The 19,409-nt window shown below is 55.1% G+C and overlaps 1 protein-coding gene across 13 annotated transcripts in view; it reads right to left on the bottom strand.

The window, feature by feature from the left end:
* Positions 1 to 19,409, bottom strand: part of SLC12A3 (solute carrier family 12 member 3) — a 37,660-nt gene that overhangs the window by 8,534 nt on the left and 9,717 nt on the right. For 6 of the 13 annotated variants that reach the window (XR_004347015.1, XR_004347014.1, XM_032613899.1 and 3 more), the window contains exons 9-25: positions 18,169 to 18,253; positions 17,088 to 17,242; positions 16,698 to 16,805; positions 16,106 to 16,229; positions 15,878 to 15,994; positions 14,371 to 14,472; positions 13,204 to 13,359; positions 12,429 to 12,528; positions 11,835 to 11,946; positions 11,354 to 11,494; positions 10,221 to 10,327; positions 8,682 to 8,764; positions 7,210 to 7,287; positions 6,418 to 6,519; positions 5,409 to 5,520; positions 3,001 to 3,087; positions 347 to 482 (exon numbers count right to left, since the gene is read on the bottom strand). Coding sequence is in view for 11 of the 13 variants with exons in the window: in XM_032613899.1 (XP_032469790.1) it covers positions 347 to 482; positions 3,001 to 3,087; positions 5,409 to 5,520; positions 6,418 to 6,519; positions 7,210 to 7,287; positions 8,682 to 8,764; positions 10,221 to 10,327; positions 11,354 to 11,494; positions 11,835 to 11,946; positions 12,429 to 12,528; positions 13,204 to 13,359; positions 14,371 to 14,472; positions 15,878 to 15,994; positions 16,106 to 16,229; positions 16,698 to 16,805; positions 17,088 to 17,242; positions 18,169 to 18,253 (1,905 nt within the window). In the remaining 2 variants the exon portion in view is untranslated. The remainder of the gene's footprint in view (positions 1 to 346; positions 483 to 3,000; positions 3,088 to 5,408; positions 5,521 to 6,417; positions 6,520 to 7,209; positions 7,288 to 8,681; positions 8,765 to 10,220; positions 10,328 to 11,353; positions 11,495 to 11,834; positions 11,947 to 12,428; positions 12,529 to 13,203; positions 13,360 to 14,370; positions 14,473 to 15,877; positions 15,995 to 16,105; positions 16,230 to 16,697; positions 16,806 to 17,087; positions 17,243 to 18,168; positions 18,254 to 19,409) is intronic. The other 7 variants (XM_032613902.1, XM_032613903.1, XM_032613906.1 and 4 more) reach the window with 3 other exon arrangements.

The raw sequence follows: 19,409 nt of genomic DNA, 5'->3' as shown, positions 1-19,409 counted from the left end.
CCTTCACCACCTGCCTTATGCATCCCTTCCTGCACACATGGAGGAACAGGGGAGGGGAGGGAGAAGGACTCCAGGCAGTCCATTGCCACGGCCAGGGGGCGGTGACTCAAAATGGGCAGGGGGACCAGGCTCCCACGCCAAGGAGGCTCCGAAATCAACCACTGGGTCACCCGTCAGCCCGAGCATGTACGGCTTGAGGACACCTCAGAGGCTTGGGGCAGGGAGAGTAGAATCGAGGGTTGGGGAGGGGGTTAAGGAAGCCCAGGACAGATGGGGCACAGGTGCTGACCCCTGGGAGCCCCTGGACCCCCACCCCACACCAGCAAGGCCCTTCTCTCTCCTGCACCTTGACTCTATTCTTGTTAATCTCCTCATCCGAGATCTTCCAGGGGCAGTCCCGCCTCATCTCCGTGACCGTGGCCTCGTCTTTGAAACCATCATTCAGGCGGAAGGGCGCAATCATGTCCTCAAACCGCTTGGTGCTGGGGACAGAGAGAGCAAGTGAGACCAGGTGAGATGCCCGTTTCCAGGGGAACCAGGTCCTCAGAGGGAGATGGAAGTGGGTGCCACGGGGACATACATTTCAGGCTAAAACCCATTCTGATGCTGCCTTTTACATCAAAGCAGCTTCTGTGTTGAATTCAGCGCTGACGGGTGGGTCTGACTTTCAACAGAACTTCCACAAGTTGTCCACGAAGACCAACCTGTGATCCACTTCCATCCACCTGTCCATCCCCCAGGTATTTACTGAGCACTATTCTGTGCCAGGCTCTGTGCTACACAACAGTGAACAAACCAGACAACATACCCCATCCTCACAGAGCTCACGGTCTGCTGGGCAACAAATAAGCAAATAAATACAGATTGGAAGTATTATGAAGGCACAAACTGAGTACCGGGATGGGGACTAATTGGGCAAGAAGACCTCCCTGGACCCAAGGATGCCTGTCCTTCTGAAACCAGCTATGCATAGGGTAGGGGGTGCTGGAGCAAACAGAACTGAAGGTGCAAAGGCCCTGAGGCAGAAGCACGCTTGGGCTGTTTGAGGAGCAGTGAAGGAGCCCATGAGTCCAGAGCAAGGCAAGTGCAGGGGAGAATGGGATGCCAACCAGTATAAGTCAGGTAAAGGAGAAAGAGCCAGCAAAGGGTACTGAAAGGAGGACCACAGAGGTAGGCGGGAACCAGGAGAGGGTGCCATCTTAGAAGCCAAAAGAAAGACTGTTTCAAGAAGGATCACTGTGTCAAATGCTGCTGAGAGGCAGAGAAAGATGAGGACAGCAGTGGGCTCTGTGGATCTGGTGGTGCGGAGGTCATGGCCGAGGCTAGAGAGAGTGATTTCAGTGGAGCAGTGGGAGGGCAGCCAGACTGGAGTGAGCTGGAGAATGAGGGATGGGGAGGAAGCGGCCACAAAGAGTGTAGCATCACTTTGGAGAAGGTTGGCTGTGCAAGGGAGGAGAGAAATGGTCCAGGAGGTGGAGGCAGATGCAGGGGCAAAGGGGGGCTTAAAGATAATATGTGCTGGATGCGGTCTGCACGCTGGCTTGCGCGATCCTCTCCACTGAGGAAGGTCTTCCTGCATCTCTGTTCACGGCCTTTCTCAAGGCTCTGCTCCTCCACCAGCAGAGACGACCCTATATCCTCCTGTGCATTCTGGCCCCTGTCTGCAGCATTCTGATGGCTCTTGATGTCCTCCCTACACCTAAGCCGGGGTAAACCCTGCAGGGCAGGGCTGCAATTTCCTCATCTCTGCTCCTGCAGCTCAAGCACAGCCCTGAGAGAATGGGAGAGTCAGTATATCCATCACTATTAAATAGTTCCTTTCTTCTCTTCTTGATTTCCTTCCCTCTCCAGGTAAACAAGGGTTAAAGAGGTCAGGACAGACCTTACTTTATTGAGAAGATAGAGTCCTGGAAAACCTCACGTAGACAGATTGAGATAAAGCAATCCTATTGTAAATGTCTTCTTTTAAGAATATAAAATTGAACCATTAGGAGAGTAAATCATCCCTTCTGGCCCCACAATTGAGCCCTGATACAAATTCACACAGGAGTTTGCTTAAAGTCCGCCCACTTGCCATTGCATGGGCAGGCAGGGGGAGTGGTCCCTCAGACCATTCAACATCTTCCCCCCTCCAAGTGCCAGTGGGTTAATATAACATCAGGGGCCGCAGCCGCCATGTTTCTGCCTCAGGGCCTTTGCACCTTCCGTTCTGTTTGCTCCAGCATCCCTCAGCCCCGTGGAGGGGACGTGCCTCTGCCATGGCCCCTGCAGAAGGAGCTACCCTTTAGCATATGATTCTGCCATTCCTGGCCACAGCCAACTGGACCAAAGGTAGCCAAGAAATAGGCCTTCCAGTGGCCTTTACCTTAGCTTGGCAGGAAGGGGTGAGCTGGGCCAGTCACGGTCCCTTTTTTAGGCACTTAAATTAAGCAACACCCAGAGAAGGAAGGAGGCAGCTTGTAGCGGATTGGGACTGCAGGGAAAGTTCGAGACGCAGAAAGAGCTCGGAAGCTACAAGCAGGCAGAAGCCACAAATCTGAAGAAAACCAGTGTAGGTAAAATCAGCCTTTTGTGAATAGCAAGCAGCCTGGGTTCCTGAAGTGTGAAGCTGGAGACTCCCTCAGCCCCCAGGTCCGTGGGGTAGGTGGGGGGGTCCCTGGCAGATGAAACACCGGCTTCTGCTCGAGGGGCAGGATAGCCATGATTTGTACCAGTAAGAGCTTCAAAAACACTTGGTGTGTGATAAAGCATAAATGTGAACATTCTTTGGCCTCCCGCCCAGGTGTGTTTCTGGCAAAGACCACAGCTCTGATATGCAAAGGACCAGCAGGCAGGGGGAAGAAACACAAACAGAAATTAACGGCTGCACACTCGACCCTTCCTCTTTCTTTCCATGAGCCCAGTCTAGGTGGGGGCAGGAAGGACCATGCCCTTGCCCTTGGTTCACCAGAGAGAAAGGGCTGACCCTTCTGCCTGGAACCCCCAGCACAGAAAACTCACTGCTCAGCCTGCGGCTTCTGGTTGATGTCGGGAAGGATGTGAACTTCGTGGAATCCTAGCCGGAACTTGCTCAGCAGAGAAATGATCCTGGGAGATGGAGATTTTTTTTTTTTTTAATGTATTCATTCATTCAATGAGTTTTTATTGAGCTCCTGTGGAGGATATAGCAGCAAGCAAAACAAACCCTGCCCTCGGGGAGTTTACATTCTAACCTGGGAGGAGGGCAGACAATAAATAAATATTGATAAAGCAGGTCAGGTGATGATGAGTGACATGGGAAAGGAATTGTCCTAAGTATCTGGTGGCCACCTCTGGACTAGGGCGCTTCACATTTTAATGTCTGAGCACCTGCTGGGGATTGTGTTACAGGGCAGATTCTGACCCAGCTGGTCTGGGCTGGGACCTGAGATTCTGCATTTCTCACCAGCTCCCAGGTTATGTGAGGCCTGCTGGTTCACCGGCCACACTTTGAGAAGGAAGGGTCTAAGGGACGGGAGGCAAACTGCAGGAAACTCCTCAGGTGGCTGAGGAAACAGATAACACACATGAACTGAGTACAGAACCAGGAGCAGCAAGCCAGATGGCCCTGACTTTGCATCCACAGGGAGGAGACGCCAACTGTGGTTTGCGGCAGTCAGGGAAGGCTTCACAGAGGAGCTGGTGATCTGGCTGGATGGTGAGTGGTGGGTAAGACTTATAGGCCAAAGAGGGTGTCCGCACTGGAATCACCCAAGGAGCCTTCCAAACAGTACCCGTGCCTCGGCCCCAGCCCGCCCATTGCATCAGAATCCCGGGGCAGGACACGTGTTGGTGATGCCCCAGGACTAGGTGGTGGGGAGTGAGCACCCCAGGAGGGGAGTCCAAATGACCAAAGACATGAGGGTGCAGGGCATGGTGTGGAGCACACTAGGGGACCAAAAGGAGATAAGCCCGACAGAGCAGGCTGGGGCCCAGCTGTGAAGCCACTGCTGGTCCCTGAACTTGGGAGTGAACTTAGGAACGCAGAGCTGTGGGCAAACATCTTGGTGTGCAGTGCTGGTTGGCAGGCCTGGGCAGGGCCTGGGTGGAGGCAGTCATGAGGAAGGCAGAGGACGTGGCCTGGTCAAGAGTCAGCTGGGGGGCAGAGGATATTTCACACCCTTTGCTTGAAAGACATCCTGTGACCCCACAGTGCTGCAGCCTTGAACTAAACTAAACCTGCTGAACCCAGCTTTCAGTTGGAGCTGGAACAGGAAGCCGAGAGGGCAAAGCAGCCTTCGAGGTGTGTTTATCTTTTGGAGAGCACAGGGAAGTGGATGCTACGTCTCCCAGGCAGTGCTCTCCTCTGCATTGCTGAGAAGGGCCCTCTGGTAGAGAAATTCTCAGTGGGGGGTGAGGACAACGAGATGGGATTGCTGGTCACCCTTAACTCATGCAGTGGGTGATTCGTGGTGGGGATGTGGTCCTGGCACAGGACTAAAGTGGCACAAGCCACGGGGTCCTGACCCTGGGGCGTCATGGCGGGCACTAAAGGCTGGACAGGGTTTTCTCTCTGGTTAATTAACTGCATGATTTGAGGCAAGCCACCCACCCCGTCCTTCCCAGCCTGGCTGCACCCTCCAGCAGTCCTCCATCCTACAACCTTAGACCTCACTTGACCTTGCTCTAAAGAAGCAGGTGCCCAAATCTAGGCACATATGTGCCACCTGCCCACTTCCTGCCACCTCCACACCTGTGTACCTGCCTACTATTTACTTCCTTCTCAGCTTAAGTCAACTCACATTCTTACTTAGATACATCCTGAAAGGAAATTGTCCTCACAATTTAAACAGAAAACCAGCATCTCTTGCCAGAAAGATATGACCAATAAAGCCAGTAAACCAATGTCACTAAATTCTGGTGGATCCCATTTCCTGCCAAGCACTCCAGCCAGGCCTGCTTCCTCTTGTTTAGACAGAGAATCAGCCACAGAATTGGAGAATTAAGTCACTTCTCACCAAGAGATTCTTCAGGATTTTCTGCCCCTTATCCTGGCCACTGAAGTCACCTCTGGTCTCACCACGGGCAGCATACTCAAGCTTGGGGGGACATTGCCCTGAAAGATTCTAAGCTCCGCCTCATTTCTGAGGAGGAGGGGCCTTCTCCATCCTTCATTTCACACAAATCTCCTTGAGGTTTGTGGGTTTAAAATTTAACAGCTCTCCCTGTCATGGCCGGGACTAAGGCATGTGCATCTTATTAAAGGGGGACAGGACACCGAAACCACCTCTGAAATGGAGAGAAACCGCTCCTGCCCAGAGCTTCCTCACCACAGCTGTGACCTGAGAGGGGCAAGCCCCCGGGGGCAGTGGAGTGGGGGAGGCAGGCTGGGGCAGTGCTGGGGTGACACCTACCGCTCCCGCGCGACCCACACAGTGCCCCCCACTTACGCCTTTCTCTCCTGGTCCAGCCTGTTGATCTGGCCCCCCACGAACACGCGGGTCCTGCATTTATTCCATCTCTTCTTGCGGCCGAGGAGATAGGGGATGAGGAGGGTGAGGCCTGGCAAGGAGGGTCTCGTGAGTCAAGAGGAAAATGCTCTCAGGATCCAGCCCTCTCTGAGTTCCCGCCCCGCTCTGCCACTAGCAAACCGCTTCCCCTCTCTGGACCTCAGTGTACCCACCTCTGTAATGAGTGTGCCAGACTAAACCAGGGGTGAAACGCGGGGCTCTGTGGGCTGGGGTTTATGTGGCCTGCACGATGCTTTTAAACAAGTGAGCTGGCATTTAACAATTGGGATATTTCACACGTAAATCTAGATCGCCGTCACTTATCACTGTGTAATCCACAAATGACCTCACTACTCTGTGCCTCAGTTTCTTATTGGCAAAGGGGGTTAATAATCGTTCCTACCTGGGGATTGCGCTAGGTTAACCCGTGCAAGCACTTAGTGTCAAGCATACAGTCAGTGCTCATTCAATACTATCTATCACATCCTATATACAACAGGATATATCTTACTGGAACAGACATTTTCTCTGTATCTAGGACTCAATCAGGGTGGGAACAATAAAGCTGAGAATGACATGCTTTAAGAAAAATGGGAGAGAGTGTTTTTCTTTGGGAAGTGAAGGATATCCCTACAGCTTTCCTGTGCACCAGGCCATCTCTCCCATTTATGTCATGTGCCTGTGACCCCAAGGGCCTGTCCAGTCTGAAGGTTCCACCTCATGTTGACCTCAGCTGCTCCCCTAAGTCTCCCATTTTAAAGTTGAAAAGCATGGGGCCAAGAGAGGGGCCCAGCCAGGCTCCTGTGAGCCCAGGGGCCCCTATTTCCCTTTGCTGGGCTCCAAGGTCCCACCAGAAGCCTTGTCGAGAGTGACCAGGAGGGGCATGCTGAGAGAGTAAGTTATAGAGGGGAGACGGCTCGGGGGGATCCGGCGTCCTGGGGGCGCTGACCTCCATCGTCGAATAGCCAGTAGATGTCGATGGTCTTCTTTCCCTGCTCCGACTGGAAGATGGTGCTGGCCTGCTCTTCCTGCACCAGGCCCTTGGGTTCCACTGCAGGAGCAGAGGGGCAGGTCACGTGGGAGCAGAGCCCATCCAAATACCCGAGTGTGTCTGAAAACAGAGCGAGCTGCCCTGGGAGGTGGGCTTGCCGTCACTGGGGCTGTGCACGTGGTGGCCGGAAGCCCCTGCTGCAGGCATGCACTGGGGGACTGGCCCGGAACACCGCCAATGGGCCCTCCTGATGCCGAGACTCCAGGAGCAGGGACCTGGGATGGGCAGGGCTGGGATGCGCCCCTCCCCTGCTCCCAGCTTCTCTCTCCTGGGATTCTGGTTGGCACTGGGGGGGTTGGGGTCATTCTCTTAACAACTCCACTGTGCCCCTCACAGATGCACACAGGATGCCCCCAGCTCCTGCACTGCAGGTTCCCCTGCCTGCCAGAGAATCGCTGCCCCTCCCGGTTGGAGCCTGGCCAGGGGGGCCTCGGAGGGGTTGGGACTTGGGCTCCAGAGCTCACTGGGTAGGGGTCCCATGATGCCTGGACACTGAATTCTCCAGCAGGGCTGGCAGTCTTTATCCTGCTCCCCGCCCCACCCCCCGACTCCCTGTTGCTTAATCCCAGGGGTCTCAGGCACCACTGTCACAAGCAAAAACCTCCTGCCCTTGCCCAAGTTCCCCGGTGGCCTGTCACTAGCTGTTCCCAGGGTGAGAGCGCCCTGAGCCTCTGAGTGGGTGGGACTGACCCGTGCCGGAGACAGACAGCCTGGCTCCACTGGCTCTGGCTTCCTTGCCATCCTCTGCTGGGTCAAACACGGGGTTAACTGCAAAAAAGGGGGAGCTCTGTTCCCAGGCTCTCCTGCCTGGGGCTCTTCCGGGCTCCCCCTTACCCTGGGAAGAAGGTCCTGACTCTCAGCTTCCACAGATCTGGCCTCTGCCTCCTTTCATGCTTCGGCCCCACCCGGCTTCCTTCTGCTGCTCAGACAGGCTACGCTCCTTCCCACCAGGCCTCAGTGGTGAGTGGCGTGGTGAGTGGTCCCTGGGCCGGGAGCCCTCTTTCCCCAGCCCTCCCCTTCTAGCCACAAGCCCCCTCCTCAGAGAGGCCCTCCTGCCCTCATGCCCTGTGTTGGCCTCCTCAGGACGCCTCCTCAGGACACCTCCTCAGGACACCTCCTCAGGACGCTGTCGCTGCCTGAAGTGAGTCCTGTGTCCGTGTGTTTCCCGCCTGAATGTCAGCTCCTCAAGGGCAGACTTTGTTTTGCTCCCTGCTGCACGCCCAGCGCCTAGAGCAGCCTCGGTCAGGAGTGTGGCCACTGCTCTGTAAATTCTGGTTGCATAAATATTCAGTAAACTACTGCTGGGTGCCAGGCATGCCCTCGGTGACCTGGATGAACAAGACTCAGGCCAGCCTGCGGCGTTCACACCTCCCGGTTCCCTCAGCACTGCCTCCCCGTTTGTCTTCATATGCGTTCCTTCTTTCACACCTCTAAAAATTACTCATTCAGATCTGCCTGTTTACATGTGACTTTACATGTAACACACATCCCTACTCAGTGCCCCAATCCTGGTTTTGGAGACCAAAACACCCAGTTTTCATGGCCTTTCTGGGTGTGTTTTCATACTCTGTTGTCTTTACGTGACCCTCTCTCACCCCTGTTTTCTTTCTTCCTGGCTATTAGATCCTCTTTATCCCACTGGTTACAAAAGTTCTTATCGTGATTCGGGGACCTCTGGGGTCCAGTTCTGGTTCTGGCCCCAGCTGGAAGTAAGACCCTGAGCTCGTCACATCCCCTTTCTGGACCTCAGTTTCTCCATTTAGAAACCTGATGATCTACATCAAAAGCTGACTTTCGGGCTTCCCTGGTGGCGCAGTGGTTGAGAGTCCGCCTGCCGATGCAGGGGACACGGGTTCGTGCCCCGGTCTGGGAGGATCCCACATGCCGCGGAGCGGCTGGGCCCGTGAGCCATGGCCGCTGAGCCTGCGCGTCCGGAGCCTGTCCTCCGCAACGGGAGAGGCCACAACAGTGAGAGGCCCGCGTAACGCATTAAAAAAAAAAAAAAAAAAAAAAAAAAAAAAAGCTGACTTTCTAGGAGTCTGTGACTTTTTTTTTACTAATTTCCCCGTCTTCCCTGTACCACTTAAAAAAAGTGTTCTAGAACTTTCTGATATCCTGCTCTGATTTTGATGAGGTGTCAAGAAAGTGGGGTGTGTACTCACTGTACGCCTGCATCACCTTCGAGACGTTGAGCCCCTCACGCATCCTCATGACACACACACTGTAGTTGAAATCAAAAGCGTCGCTGGAAAGAGAGGAGGTGGGGTCAGCCTCCCCTTGGCCCCAGCCCCCAGCAGGCCAGGTGTCTAGAGCTGACCCTGCCTCCCCCCATACCCTTCCTCCTCTCTGGGCCTCAGTCTCCCCATCTGTATAATGTGCAGGCAGGACTGGAAAGGCCCCCAGGACCTCACTAGCTCTACCATCTGTGGCACTATGGATCCTACAGACCCTGTACTTGGGGAAAACTGAGTCAGACCAGTCTTAGGGCCAGGCCCTGTCCTCCTGATACATGCAGCTACTCCTCACAACTCTGCCAGCAGAGGTGGGGATGGGAATTACTCTCTCCATTTGACAGATGCAAAACCTGAGTTTTAGGGAGTAACTTGCCCATGACACACACTAAGGAAGTGGCCAACTGGGATTAGAATTAAATAGCTGAGGCTGGAAACCCTGAGGACAGGTATACACACAAGAATGGCCTCGCTCATGAAGACATCAATAGGTTGTCTATATAAATGTCTACAAGGCTCCTACCTCACAAGTATATTTACTGCCTGGTTGACACAGTGCCCAAGAGCCCAGCACTAGGGCTAATCTAATAGGCTAAGCACTGCCCTCTCTGGACTCCTTTAATTACACATCACTGGGACAGGGGCCTTTCAGGCCCCAGCAATTTGGAGTTTCGGCATGTTGAAGCTGGGGGTTCCTGAAAAGCAGGTATACACCGCCTCCTGTTGTAATTTTGTTAGAGGCAGTGAGATGCACTGCTCAGAGTCATACAGCTGGTTCACAGCAGACCTGGAAGCAGGGCCCAGGTCCCCAACACTCAGCCTCGTGTTCTTTAAATGCTCCTACACACTGCCTCTCTGTACCGCGTCAATGCAGAAAACAACTCAGGTAGGCATTTTCTGGACCTTGCACAGCAAGAGCTGAAGGAGAAAGAGTTTGGAATTAACCCTAAAATCCCTAGGGAGTTTATACCCCTGGTGCAATATCCCAAGCTTGTCGCCTCCTCGGAGGCCTGGTTTCAGAGGTACCACCTCACAGCTTGAGAGCTGGCCATCTGCAGGTCTTCTGCAGCCTCCAGGTGGACACAAGATTTTCACCTAAAAACCCACATTTTCATCTTCTCTGAAAAACTAGATCTAGTAACACGGGGCCCACATTTCTGCCTGGGCACGATTAGCTGGAGCCAAATAGCAGCTGTTCTCTCCAGTTTGCCACAATCCCCACTGCTCCCTAATGCCCACTCTGGGCCCACTTCACTGTGTTACCTGCCTATTTCTGCTGATCTTGGTGTCTATGACTCACAGGTCAGAGTGGGGAACCCTCAGACTGTCTTTTTCTTCCTCAGCTTCGAACGAGTGGACTCAGCTTCTTACAGCACCCACTGTTTGCCCCTCTACTTCCCAAGGCCCAGGAAACTCCGAAGGCCCAAATTGAGAGACCACAGGCTCTGCCTCCCTCATGCCCTCACTCACTGCAGGATGCCGATGTAGTCTTCCACTGTGGCCGGGTGAGCCGACTGCCAGTTCTTCTTGAACCCGACCACCAGAATGTTGGGCTTCATCCTCCCGAGACCTGCAGCCTGCCGTGGCGGGGGGGGGAGGGGATGAGGTGAGGAACCAGGCCACAGGCCCCATGGGGCTCTGTTCTGTGACTAGGGTGGGGCTCCATCTCAGCTCCAGCTGTCCTCTCTGCCATGTCATGGGGGCTTAGGAAACACATCTGCCAGTTCAGGGTCCTGTCTGCCTGGACACACCCACGAGAAAGGTGAAGCTACAGCCAGAGCTATTCCCCTGCGGCCTCTCCAAGCCGGGGCCAGCGGCTGGACTGTCCCATAAGTTCTGGATTATCCCAGCTCCAGCTTCTCTAGTAAATTATTTCTTATAACAAGGGACTTGAATTTGGATGTCAAGCTTGGAGTATTCCTGGGTCGTCTAATCCTTACATCTTTTATATTTCTCTTTTTTTTCATGTTAAAATTTTTTTTTACTTTTTGAGGTGAAACTTACATAACAGAAAATCAACCATTTAAAAGTGTATAATTCAGTGGCGCTTAGTATACTTAAAATATTGTGCAATCATAACTCCTACCTACTCTCCAAATATTTTTATAATCCCAAAAGGAGACCGCGTATGCTCTTTTTTCTAACTTTGAGAAATACTGAAAAGGATTCCCCTATGTTGACTCAGAATTAACAACTGTTATTTTATTTATGCATCCCATTACAAATGAAAAAACTGAACAGTAAAATGAATTGCCCGGTGGAATGTTCTAGAACTTGATCTGACCGGTGGTTTCACAGCACTGAGCAGTGTCTGCATATGTAAACATTTATCAAACTATACACTATTTCAGTTTGCTGTGTATAAATTATATCTCAAAAAAAACAAAATCACAAAATGTGTCATCAGCTCCCACAGGCCTCCAAAGCAGTTTCCCCGGGCCCTGGGCACTTTGAGAAAGTGTCCTGAATCAGCACATCTGGAAAGGCAAGAAAGGCGGGACTCCTGTTGCAGCAAAAGGGGCTTCAACTAGCCCTTCACGGCATCCCGCCTTCCAGGTCATCACACCAACTAAGTCCTGTGAGGGAGCCCCGGGCCCACGCACCTGCATGAGAATCTGGACACCGCTGCGGAGGTCCTCAGCGATGACGTCGGAGTAGAAGGCCTTGATCTTCCTCTTGTTCAGCCACTTGGTGTGCCCGTTGGCGATGAGCCGGAGCTCAGGCATCCTCTGTTTGCGGGGTCCCTGTGGGTGACAGGGGCAGGTGACATCAGGGGTGGCCTTCACCCTCTGGCCTGGGACTCAGCCCCTCTCCTGCCCTGGAGGCTGTCCCCTGAGCTCATTGCTGGTTCTCCTTTATGGAATTAGGGGAGGAAAAGCAGAGGAGGAGGGAGGGGGAGGGGTGGAAGGAAGATGGAAGGAGCCGGTGAGAGGCAGGACAGTATGGGCAAGCCAGGGAGAGGGGTGGGGGAGGGAGAGAACCTGTCCTGGGCACCACAGCCCCTCCTGCTGCCCCCGGGGGTGGACCTGGTGCCCAGGGGCTCCTCCAGGAGTACAGCCCCGCCCCCCTGCAGGGGGCACTCACAATGAGCACGTGACCGCAGACCATCAAGCTGAGATTCCGGGTGAAGGTGCCCACAAAGTCCACCAGGGCCGGGCGGAAGTTGGGGGGCCCCGTGAGCACCAGGCACTGGGGGCTGAGGAGGGGAAGGGAAAAGGGTGTGAGCCGTCAGGACAGAGCTGGGGGTCTGGAGGTGCCCCTGGAGTTCCAAGGGTGGTGGTTGAATCTGTGGATGTGGAACCACGGATACTGAGGGCCAACTATGCTAGGCTTTTTATATAAGGGACTGGGGGTGGGGGTGGGGAGGTGGGGCTGGAACCAATTCCCCGCAGATACTGAGGGACGACTGTATTGCCCTTTGCATTTGTATTGCCCAGAGCATATTCCGCTGTAGAAACTTAGGTACAGAGAAGTCACTAGACTTGCTTGGTCCCCACTGGGCAGCGTCAGCCCCGGTCTCCTGACTGCTGAGCAGTGCTCCTCCACCCTGTTTCCTCTCTGCCAGGGGGCCATGCCCACCATGAGTCTGCCGGTCAGGTGACAGGCCTTGGCCTGGAGCGTCCCGAAGCAGGGTCACGGCCAGCCCTGCCTCCCAGGCATCCGCAAGGCTGCACTCACCGATAGTTCTTGATGTGGTCCTCCACCTCGTTGAGACCCACCGAGTAGCTCAGGGCCAGGTTGTAGGAGCCAGCCTGTACCGAGGAGCCCCAGTTCACCTCTGAGGGGCGTGTGCAAGGTTAGAAGTCATGGGAGAAACCAGACATACATATGTTGACCTTCAGGAACCGAGCACCGTGGGAGCAGGTAGACAGCCTGTAGATCTGTTCCTAACGTTTGCACATGCAATATGGCTACACGTTTAAACGTTATGCATCAAGCTAACGACTCTACAAGACATTCTCCTCCCTTGACGAAAAGATCTTCACAATGACCTGGAAGGCCGGGTTCTACTGTAGAGCGCTAGGCTTTCCCGGCATTCTGCATCCCACCCCCAGATTGCTGTCACCCTGGGATCCTTGCCTGCATGCGTGTACACATCCCCGCCCACACGTCCAGGCTTGGGCTGGCTGCCCTTCAGTCAGGCAGCCCTCGGTCTGGTGTGCACACCAGTGGGTCGGCCACTCTCAGGAGGATGGACCTGGGCAGGCAATGTCAGGTCCTGCGTGTCCGGGGGTGGGGGGTGGTCTAGTAGTAGAGGTGTGGGCTCTGAGTGGGCACACTCCCGGGGGCTCCTCAACCCGTGGGAAGGGATGAGGCTGGAGCACCAGAGGGGGGGCCCTTGAGAGCACAGCGCCTGAGGCAGGCCCTCTGGCTGAGCTGACAGGCAGGACGGCTTGGCAGCCTCAGGGCGAGAAGGGACGCGTGACCCTCTGGGCAGCCTGCGACCGCACACCTGGCTTCTTGTAGATCACATAGAGCAGGAGGAAGAGGACCACACCGATGGCGATGAGGGCCGCCCACCAGGTGAGAAGGAACATGATGACCACGGAGATGATCGCCCCAAACAGTGCCGCCCACTTGCTGTAGTATCGGAATGAGGGTCTCCACCCTGGGTGGGGGGCACAGGGCAGGACGTACGCTCAGTACTCCGGAGCCTCCCCCTGGGCCAGCATAGCTGGGCAGGGCCTGGGTGGCAATGCCCGCAGTGCCCAGGGCTGGGGTCCCAGTCTGTGCCCGCCCCCCCCACCCTGCTTCCTGGAGCTGGGCTTGGAGGCTCTGGTAGGGCCACACACCTGCCTTGGCTGTCATCCTGCCATGTGAACAGGCTACACCAAGGGGGAGGAGCTTCCTGGAGCTGGGCTTGGAGGCTCTGGTAGGGCCACACACCTGCCTTGGCTGTCATCCTGCCATGTGAACAGGCTACACCAAGGGGGAGGTGTCCAGCTCTGGCTAAATACGGCCACAGGACATCCAATGTCACAGCAGTGCTGGTTTCCGGGGCTCACACAGAGCCGAGGGGGTGAGATGGAGGGGAAGGACATGACTCTGCCTAGCCCCGCACCTGCAGGCCATGCCAGGGCCGCCACTAGTGACAGCCGCTCCACGGCACAACTCCAGGGCACCATGGTCCATGGTCTAGGGAAAAGGTGGCCCCAGGACCAGCCCATCGGCAATTTGGGGCTAAGTAGAAAAAGACTTCCTTGAGACTCTTTACTGCCATCTGCCAGAAAATTTTCATAATAAACATAAAAATCTATAACATCTATGAGTGGCACCCCCTGGAGTTGGGCAACGTGCAACCTGCTGCCACCCCGTCTGTGACTGACGATTCTGTTCCCTCTCTGGGGAGTCAGACTCCTGACTCCCTTAAAACTGGTGTAGGAAGGCACTAGTAAAGTCTCTGCATACTGTAAACAGTGCATGAATCCATGTATAGTGTACATTGTAAGTGCTTGATAAAGGATAGCTGTTATTACTGTTATTATATGAATGGTCCCTTTAATTGATTTCAATTTGAGAGGTGACCTTGGTCTGCCCACCTGCATCCATGCCTTCCACTCCCCGCTCCATACCCCAGCCCCAGGTGCCTCCCCCCATGAAGGGGGAGGGTCTTGCTTACCGGGTGAGTTGGTGATGGAGGCGTGGAAGCAGCTGAAGTTGATGAGGGCATAGGAGCACAGGAAGAAGTTGGAGATGATGGGGGCGATGGTGTTGAGCTCAGCTTCAGGGACCCAAGGGAGAGAGGAAACAGTCTACTGGGCAACTCCACCAAGGAGTCCTTGGTACCCTCCCTCTCAGGATAAGGGGACCCCAAATGGGCCACCGAGGCTCAGTGAGTCTCAACTTTCTCATCTGTGAAATGGGTTCATCATTTTGTGAATCTCAAAGTCCAGTGTTTTGTAAACTGTAAACTGCCGGCTCTAAAGAGGATGGAGAGCAGTGTGAGGGTAGATCCCATCAGGCTACGGGATGGCCAAGAACAGTGGCTATCACACCTCTTTGTGTGACCACAAATTACAGTAAGAAATACATTTTACAGTGTGACCCAAGACACATGTTCTCTATTTTCTGAAACCTTGAGACTGTATCTCAGTTCCACCCACAATGGAAACCCACTCAAGAACCGGCTCCTTCCCTTCCCTGTCTCACGAGCCCCTGCCCTGCTGCAACCCCTGGCATCCCTAGACACACTTTTGCATGTGAATCCTTGTCTCAGGGTCTGCTTCTGTGGATCCCAAAACAAGACAAACAACTCTTATGTGCCAGGCCTTCTGAACATGAGTCCATTGAATTAGCACAAGAGCCTTGCCCCAGAGCATTTGAGATCGTGATCCTCCATCTGAGGTACAGTCAGAACCACCCAGATAAAACGACATCAAACCCAAGGCAGGGGTGGACGGCAGGGTGAGCAGAAAACATCCAGGAACATCTGGGAATGCCAGGCCTGACTAGGTGTTTCCATTCCCTGCTTGTGGCCCTGCTGCCTCTTCATCTGGTGCAGGATCCAGGAGTATCTAGTATCCAGAAAGGTTCCCTTGAGTGGAAGTGGCTAGACCATTGGGTTATGTCTCATGGCTTGGTGATGCCAGCCTAAGTATCAGAGCAGGGATTCAGCTGTGGCAGGAAGGTGCCCCCCAGGCTGGGGAGGTTCACCAACAGCTGATCCTGACCCCATTCCTGCATAGGGACCAGGGACCAGGGGTCATTGTGCCAAGGCACAGCGATTGCCCTTGCTTGGTAGGGCCACCTCTCTCGTAGCAAGTTCTGCCTCGTTGGCTAAGTAAATCAGGAAGTACTGGGGAGTGTGCACACATGAGTGTGTGCGTATATGAATGCATGTGTATGTGTGTGTGTGTGTTTGTGTGATATACACACATGGTCTCTTCCTGCCCATCTGTGACACACCCTCTATGCATTATTACTCCCATTTTTCAGATGAGGAAACCGAGGCTCTAGGAGGTGATTTTTTCCAAGGTCACACAATTGGCATACGGCAAAGCCAGGATAGAAAGTCAATCTAATTAACTGATTAACTGGAATCTTTCTCCTACGGCATCCCCTACCTTGGAGCCCAAGAGATCCAGCAGCTCAAGATCTGAGAAATGAGGTTGGTCTAGGTTCTATACCTACAGAGATAGTGATCCAGCTGTTTGTACCAGCTCCCGAGGAGGAATCAGTCAGCTTGTCCTGTGCTCCCAATGTGCTCCTGGGGGCTAGCTCAGACCTGGGGAGGGAGGTCCCAGCTGCCAGCACACAGGAATGCAGAGCCAGGGGAAGCATGTCGGGCCCTGTCCCCATGGCCCTCACGGCTGGCCGGGAGAGGTGGCTGCCCTGCGTACCCTGTGGCCACTCACCAATGATGATGAAGGCCACAGCAATGGCATAGGCCAGCAGGTAGCCACGCACTGGCTCATTGTTCTTGCCATAGCCTTTGCCGAAGAAGCCGATCAGCGGGTACAGCTGGTCTATGCACAGGCACTGTGGGCACAGGACGATGGGCTTACCCCGTGGCCGGGACCTGCCCCATCCCCTCCCCTGTGGCCACCTGGACCCCAGGCCCTGCTTGCTCTCTCCGTGACCTCAGCAGGGCACTTCCTGACCTGGGTCCCGGCTTCTGTCTCTTGAAAGGGGACTGATCTCCTGCCCTCCCCACCTCACCACGAAGACTGAAAGGGCAAAAGGGGCTGATCACATCAGAGGGAAACTGGGAGGGGGGGTTGCAAATGGGGTGCCAGGCTGCACAGAGGGAGTGAGGGGTGGGAAAGGCAGCTGCTCTTCAAAGCTTGGCACAGGAAGGGGCTGCTTCCTGCAAGCGTTTGCTTTACTAGCTCCTTTTCCTTCAGTCTAGACACCAGGTCTTATGACTCCTCCAGGCCTTTGTGGCAGTCACCTGGGGCCCCCTGCACCTGGCCTCCTAGACACTCCCGCCCCCTTCCACAGCCTCACCTGGAAAACTTTGGCGGCAGAGACGAGACAGGCCAGGGCTGAGGAGAGGGTGGCCCCAAAGATGCCGGCCGTGATCAGGGGTGCGAAGCCCGACACCATGCTCATGGTCTGCAGGGACATGGGGTTCAGGTCCCCATGGCGAGGGGTGGGGCCCAGAGCCCCCACCCAGGGCACCCCAGTCCCCGCTGCAGGCAGGGGCTGAGTCTGGGAGCTGCCACCTGAGTCTGCAACCTTCACTGGGGACCTAGTGCCCACCAGGGCAAGAACTGGGCCCAGGCCCCTACCTGAAGCTCTTTTCCCAGGCCTGGGGCCAGCCCCCCAAACCTTGTCTTCCCCAGCCCAGTCCAGCCTCCACCCGGCCCTCCCTGCCTCTGGCAGGGCCGCGCGTACCTGGTAGTGGTTGATGAGGCCGTAGCGGCAGCTGTGCTGCTGGGAGCACTCGGTAAAGTTCCAGCCGTAGCCACAGGCCAGCCCCTCGCAGGCGCCTGAGCCGGGGGTCACCGTGTCATTCAGGATCCCGGAGGCATCTCGAACCACACAGGAGCCTGAGGAGGAAGGAGGGCGTGGGGAGGCCTCCTTTCCCTCCTCTCCCCTCCCCTCCCCACCCTGAAAACACCAGACGCTTCTGCAGAGGGCGACATGCTGCTGATGGGCCAGCTCTTCTTTTACTTTATGATAATGATGATGATGATGGCGACAATGACTTTAGCTACCATGCAGGAGCACCTCCGATACGCCAGGCCCTGTGTTAAGGACTTTAAACACTCTGGGGAAACAGGTATTACGACTACTTTTATTGTCATTGCCATTCTACAGAGACACAGGGAGCTTAAGTGACCTGAGGTCACAGTGGCCTCCTTAAAGTGGAGAACCGGATCTCAGGCCCTAAGTGGCTATGACCTGGGCCACGTCCCTTGGCCACCTGCGAGCAGCTCACCCCACGACGTGGCTATTGGGAACAAGAACATGTGTGAGGATCTCAGTGAGAGGCGAGTGTCAGCAGTCCAGGCCTGGTCCACAGCCCTCCTCTACCATTCAGGCTCTGTGACCTTGGGCAGGTCGCTTAACCTCGCTAAGCCCTTGTTTTCTCCTCCGTCAAGTGGCAGAAATGATAGTGCCCAGATTAAATGCAATAAGGCATGTAAAGGGCTGGGCACGTGGTGATAAGTCAGTTGCTAGAGTCATCTTCCTCCTCCTCCTCCTCATTGTTCTGACCATTATTCCTGGAGTTGGAACATGACTTTTCCTATAGGATTTTCATACCATGGAATCTGTAACCTGAGGTTTGAAGGGACCAGAGGAGCCTGGGGTGATCCCCCATCTCCACCACAAACTACCCCCCAAGGTGCCCCCCAAAATAAAGTTCGAGGCTCCACTTCCTGGGGGTGCCATGTCCTCCCGGCCCAGCCATCCTTGTTAAAGAGCCAGGCGGCACCCTGTGACCCCTCCAGGGTCTGGGTCAGCAGCTTACCAATGGTGGCCGAGATAGCTAGGTAGGAAATGGTGGTCCAGAAAATGGCCATGAGCGTTCCCTTGGGGATGGCTACAGCAGGGTCCTGGAGGAGGGAGGGAGAGAGGGTATCAGGCAGCCCCTGGGCCTCCTCCCAGGCCCTGTCCTTGTCAGGCTGAGGGTGGGGCAGCAAACACTGACCTTGACCCACCAGAACCCCCTTCCCCGGGGCACTGAGAGGAAGGCACCTCGAGATTGAGGACCCACAGAGGGGGACAGGACAGAACCAAGGGGACGGCTGAGACCACATTCAGGGCCCTGGGAGCCCAAGGCAGAGAGAGGAACTCCAAGCAGCCCCAGGCCTGGTCTCCGAGGACACCTGGCTGACGCTTGCTCTGGGGGCTGTGAAGGGTGGGGTGAGGTGGAGGGCTCCCGAGTCAGCCTGCCTGAGGCAAATCCAGGTGATCACTGGGCAGCGTGCATGTCCTCCCATGCTCAGCCCCTCCAGCCTCACAGGGATGCTGGTGAAACCAATTAATCCTTGTCAAGCTCCTAGACCAGGGCCCAGCTCACCAGCTGGGCTCACTGCATGCAGTCACTATCATGCACCAGTTGATTTGTCTGGTTCCACAGCAATCAATAATATAGACAAGCCCCAAACTCTCTCCTTCCTCTTCGAGAAAGAACTCTGCTGGTGCTTTCCTGGCAGTAGTAGCAGACCTTCACATCCACGTCATGTGTTTCATTCTTCCAGGCACTTTCTCAAACATAGCTTCCTGAGAAGCGGCTAGTGGCGAAACTGAGGCCAGGGAGCTGTGAGCAAGGCCCAGCTCACTGAGCCCCAGCGGCTTGGTCCTGACCACGCCGAGGTCTACAGCCTCAGGCCACCCTGGGGGTGCTGATCCTGGGTGGAGTAACGCAGGCTGGGATTTTTATGGCAAGTTTCCCATCCAGGCACAGACCTTAGCTTGGAGGCGAAGGTCACGTCAGCCATAAGAAGTAAATTCGTAAACCTGCCAGCCTTTTCTGGGCCGTTCTGCTCACCGCTCAGCTGGCAGGAAGAATCACAGGTGACAGAGCTTGGAGGGACTATGACGCTGTTCAAATTCACTGGCAAGTCCAAGCAAAGCTGGCCATGATCCAGCTCTCTGCCTCAGACACTCGGAGCCCTGTGCTGGAACCCATGGTCAATCTGTGATGACCAGGCCCTGAACCTGCCCTTAAGGAGCCCTGGCCCAAGTGGAGGAGGTACAGGTGGGATC

Source organism: Phocoena sinus, chromosome 19 (genome assembly GCF_008692025.1).
Source record: "Phocoena sinus isolate mPhoSin1 chromosome 19, mPhoSin1.pri, whole genome shotgun sequence".
In the NCBI taxonomy this organism is placed as follows: domain Eukaryota; kingdom Metazoa; phylum Chordata; class Mammalia; order Artiodactyla; family Phocoenidae; genus Phocoena; species Phocoena sinus.
Note: the sequence above shows the minus strand (reverse complement) of the source record. Positions and strands in the feature narration are given on the sequence as shown.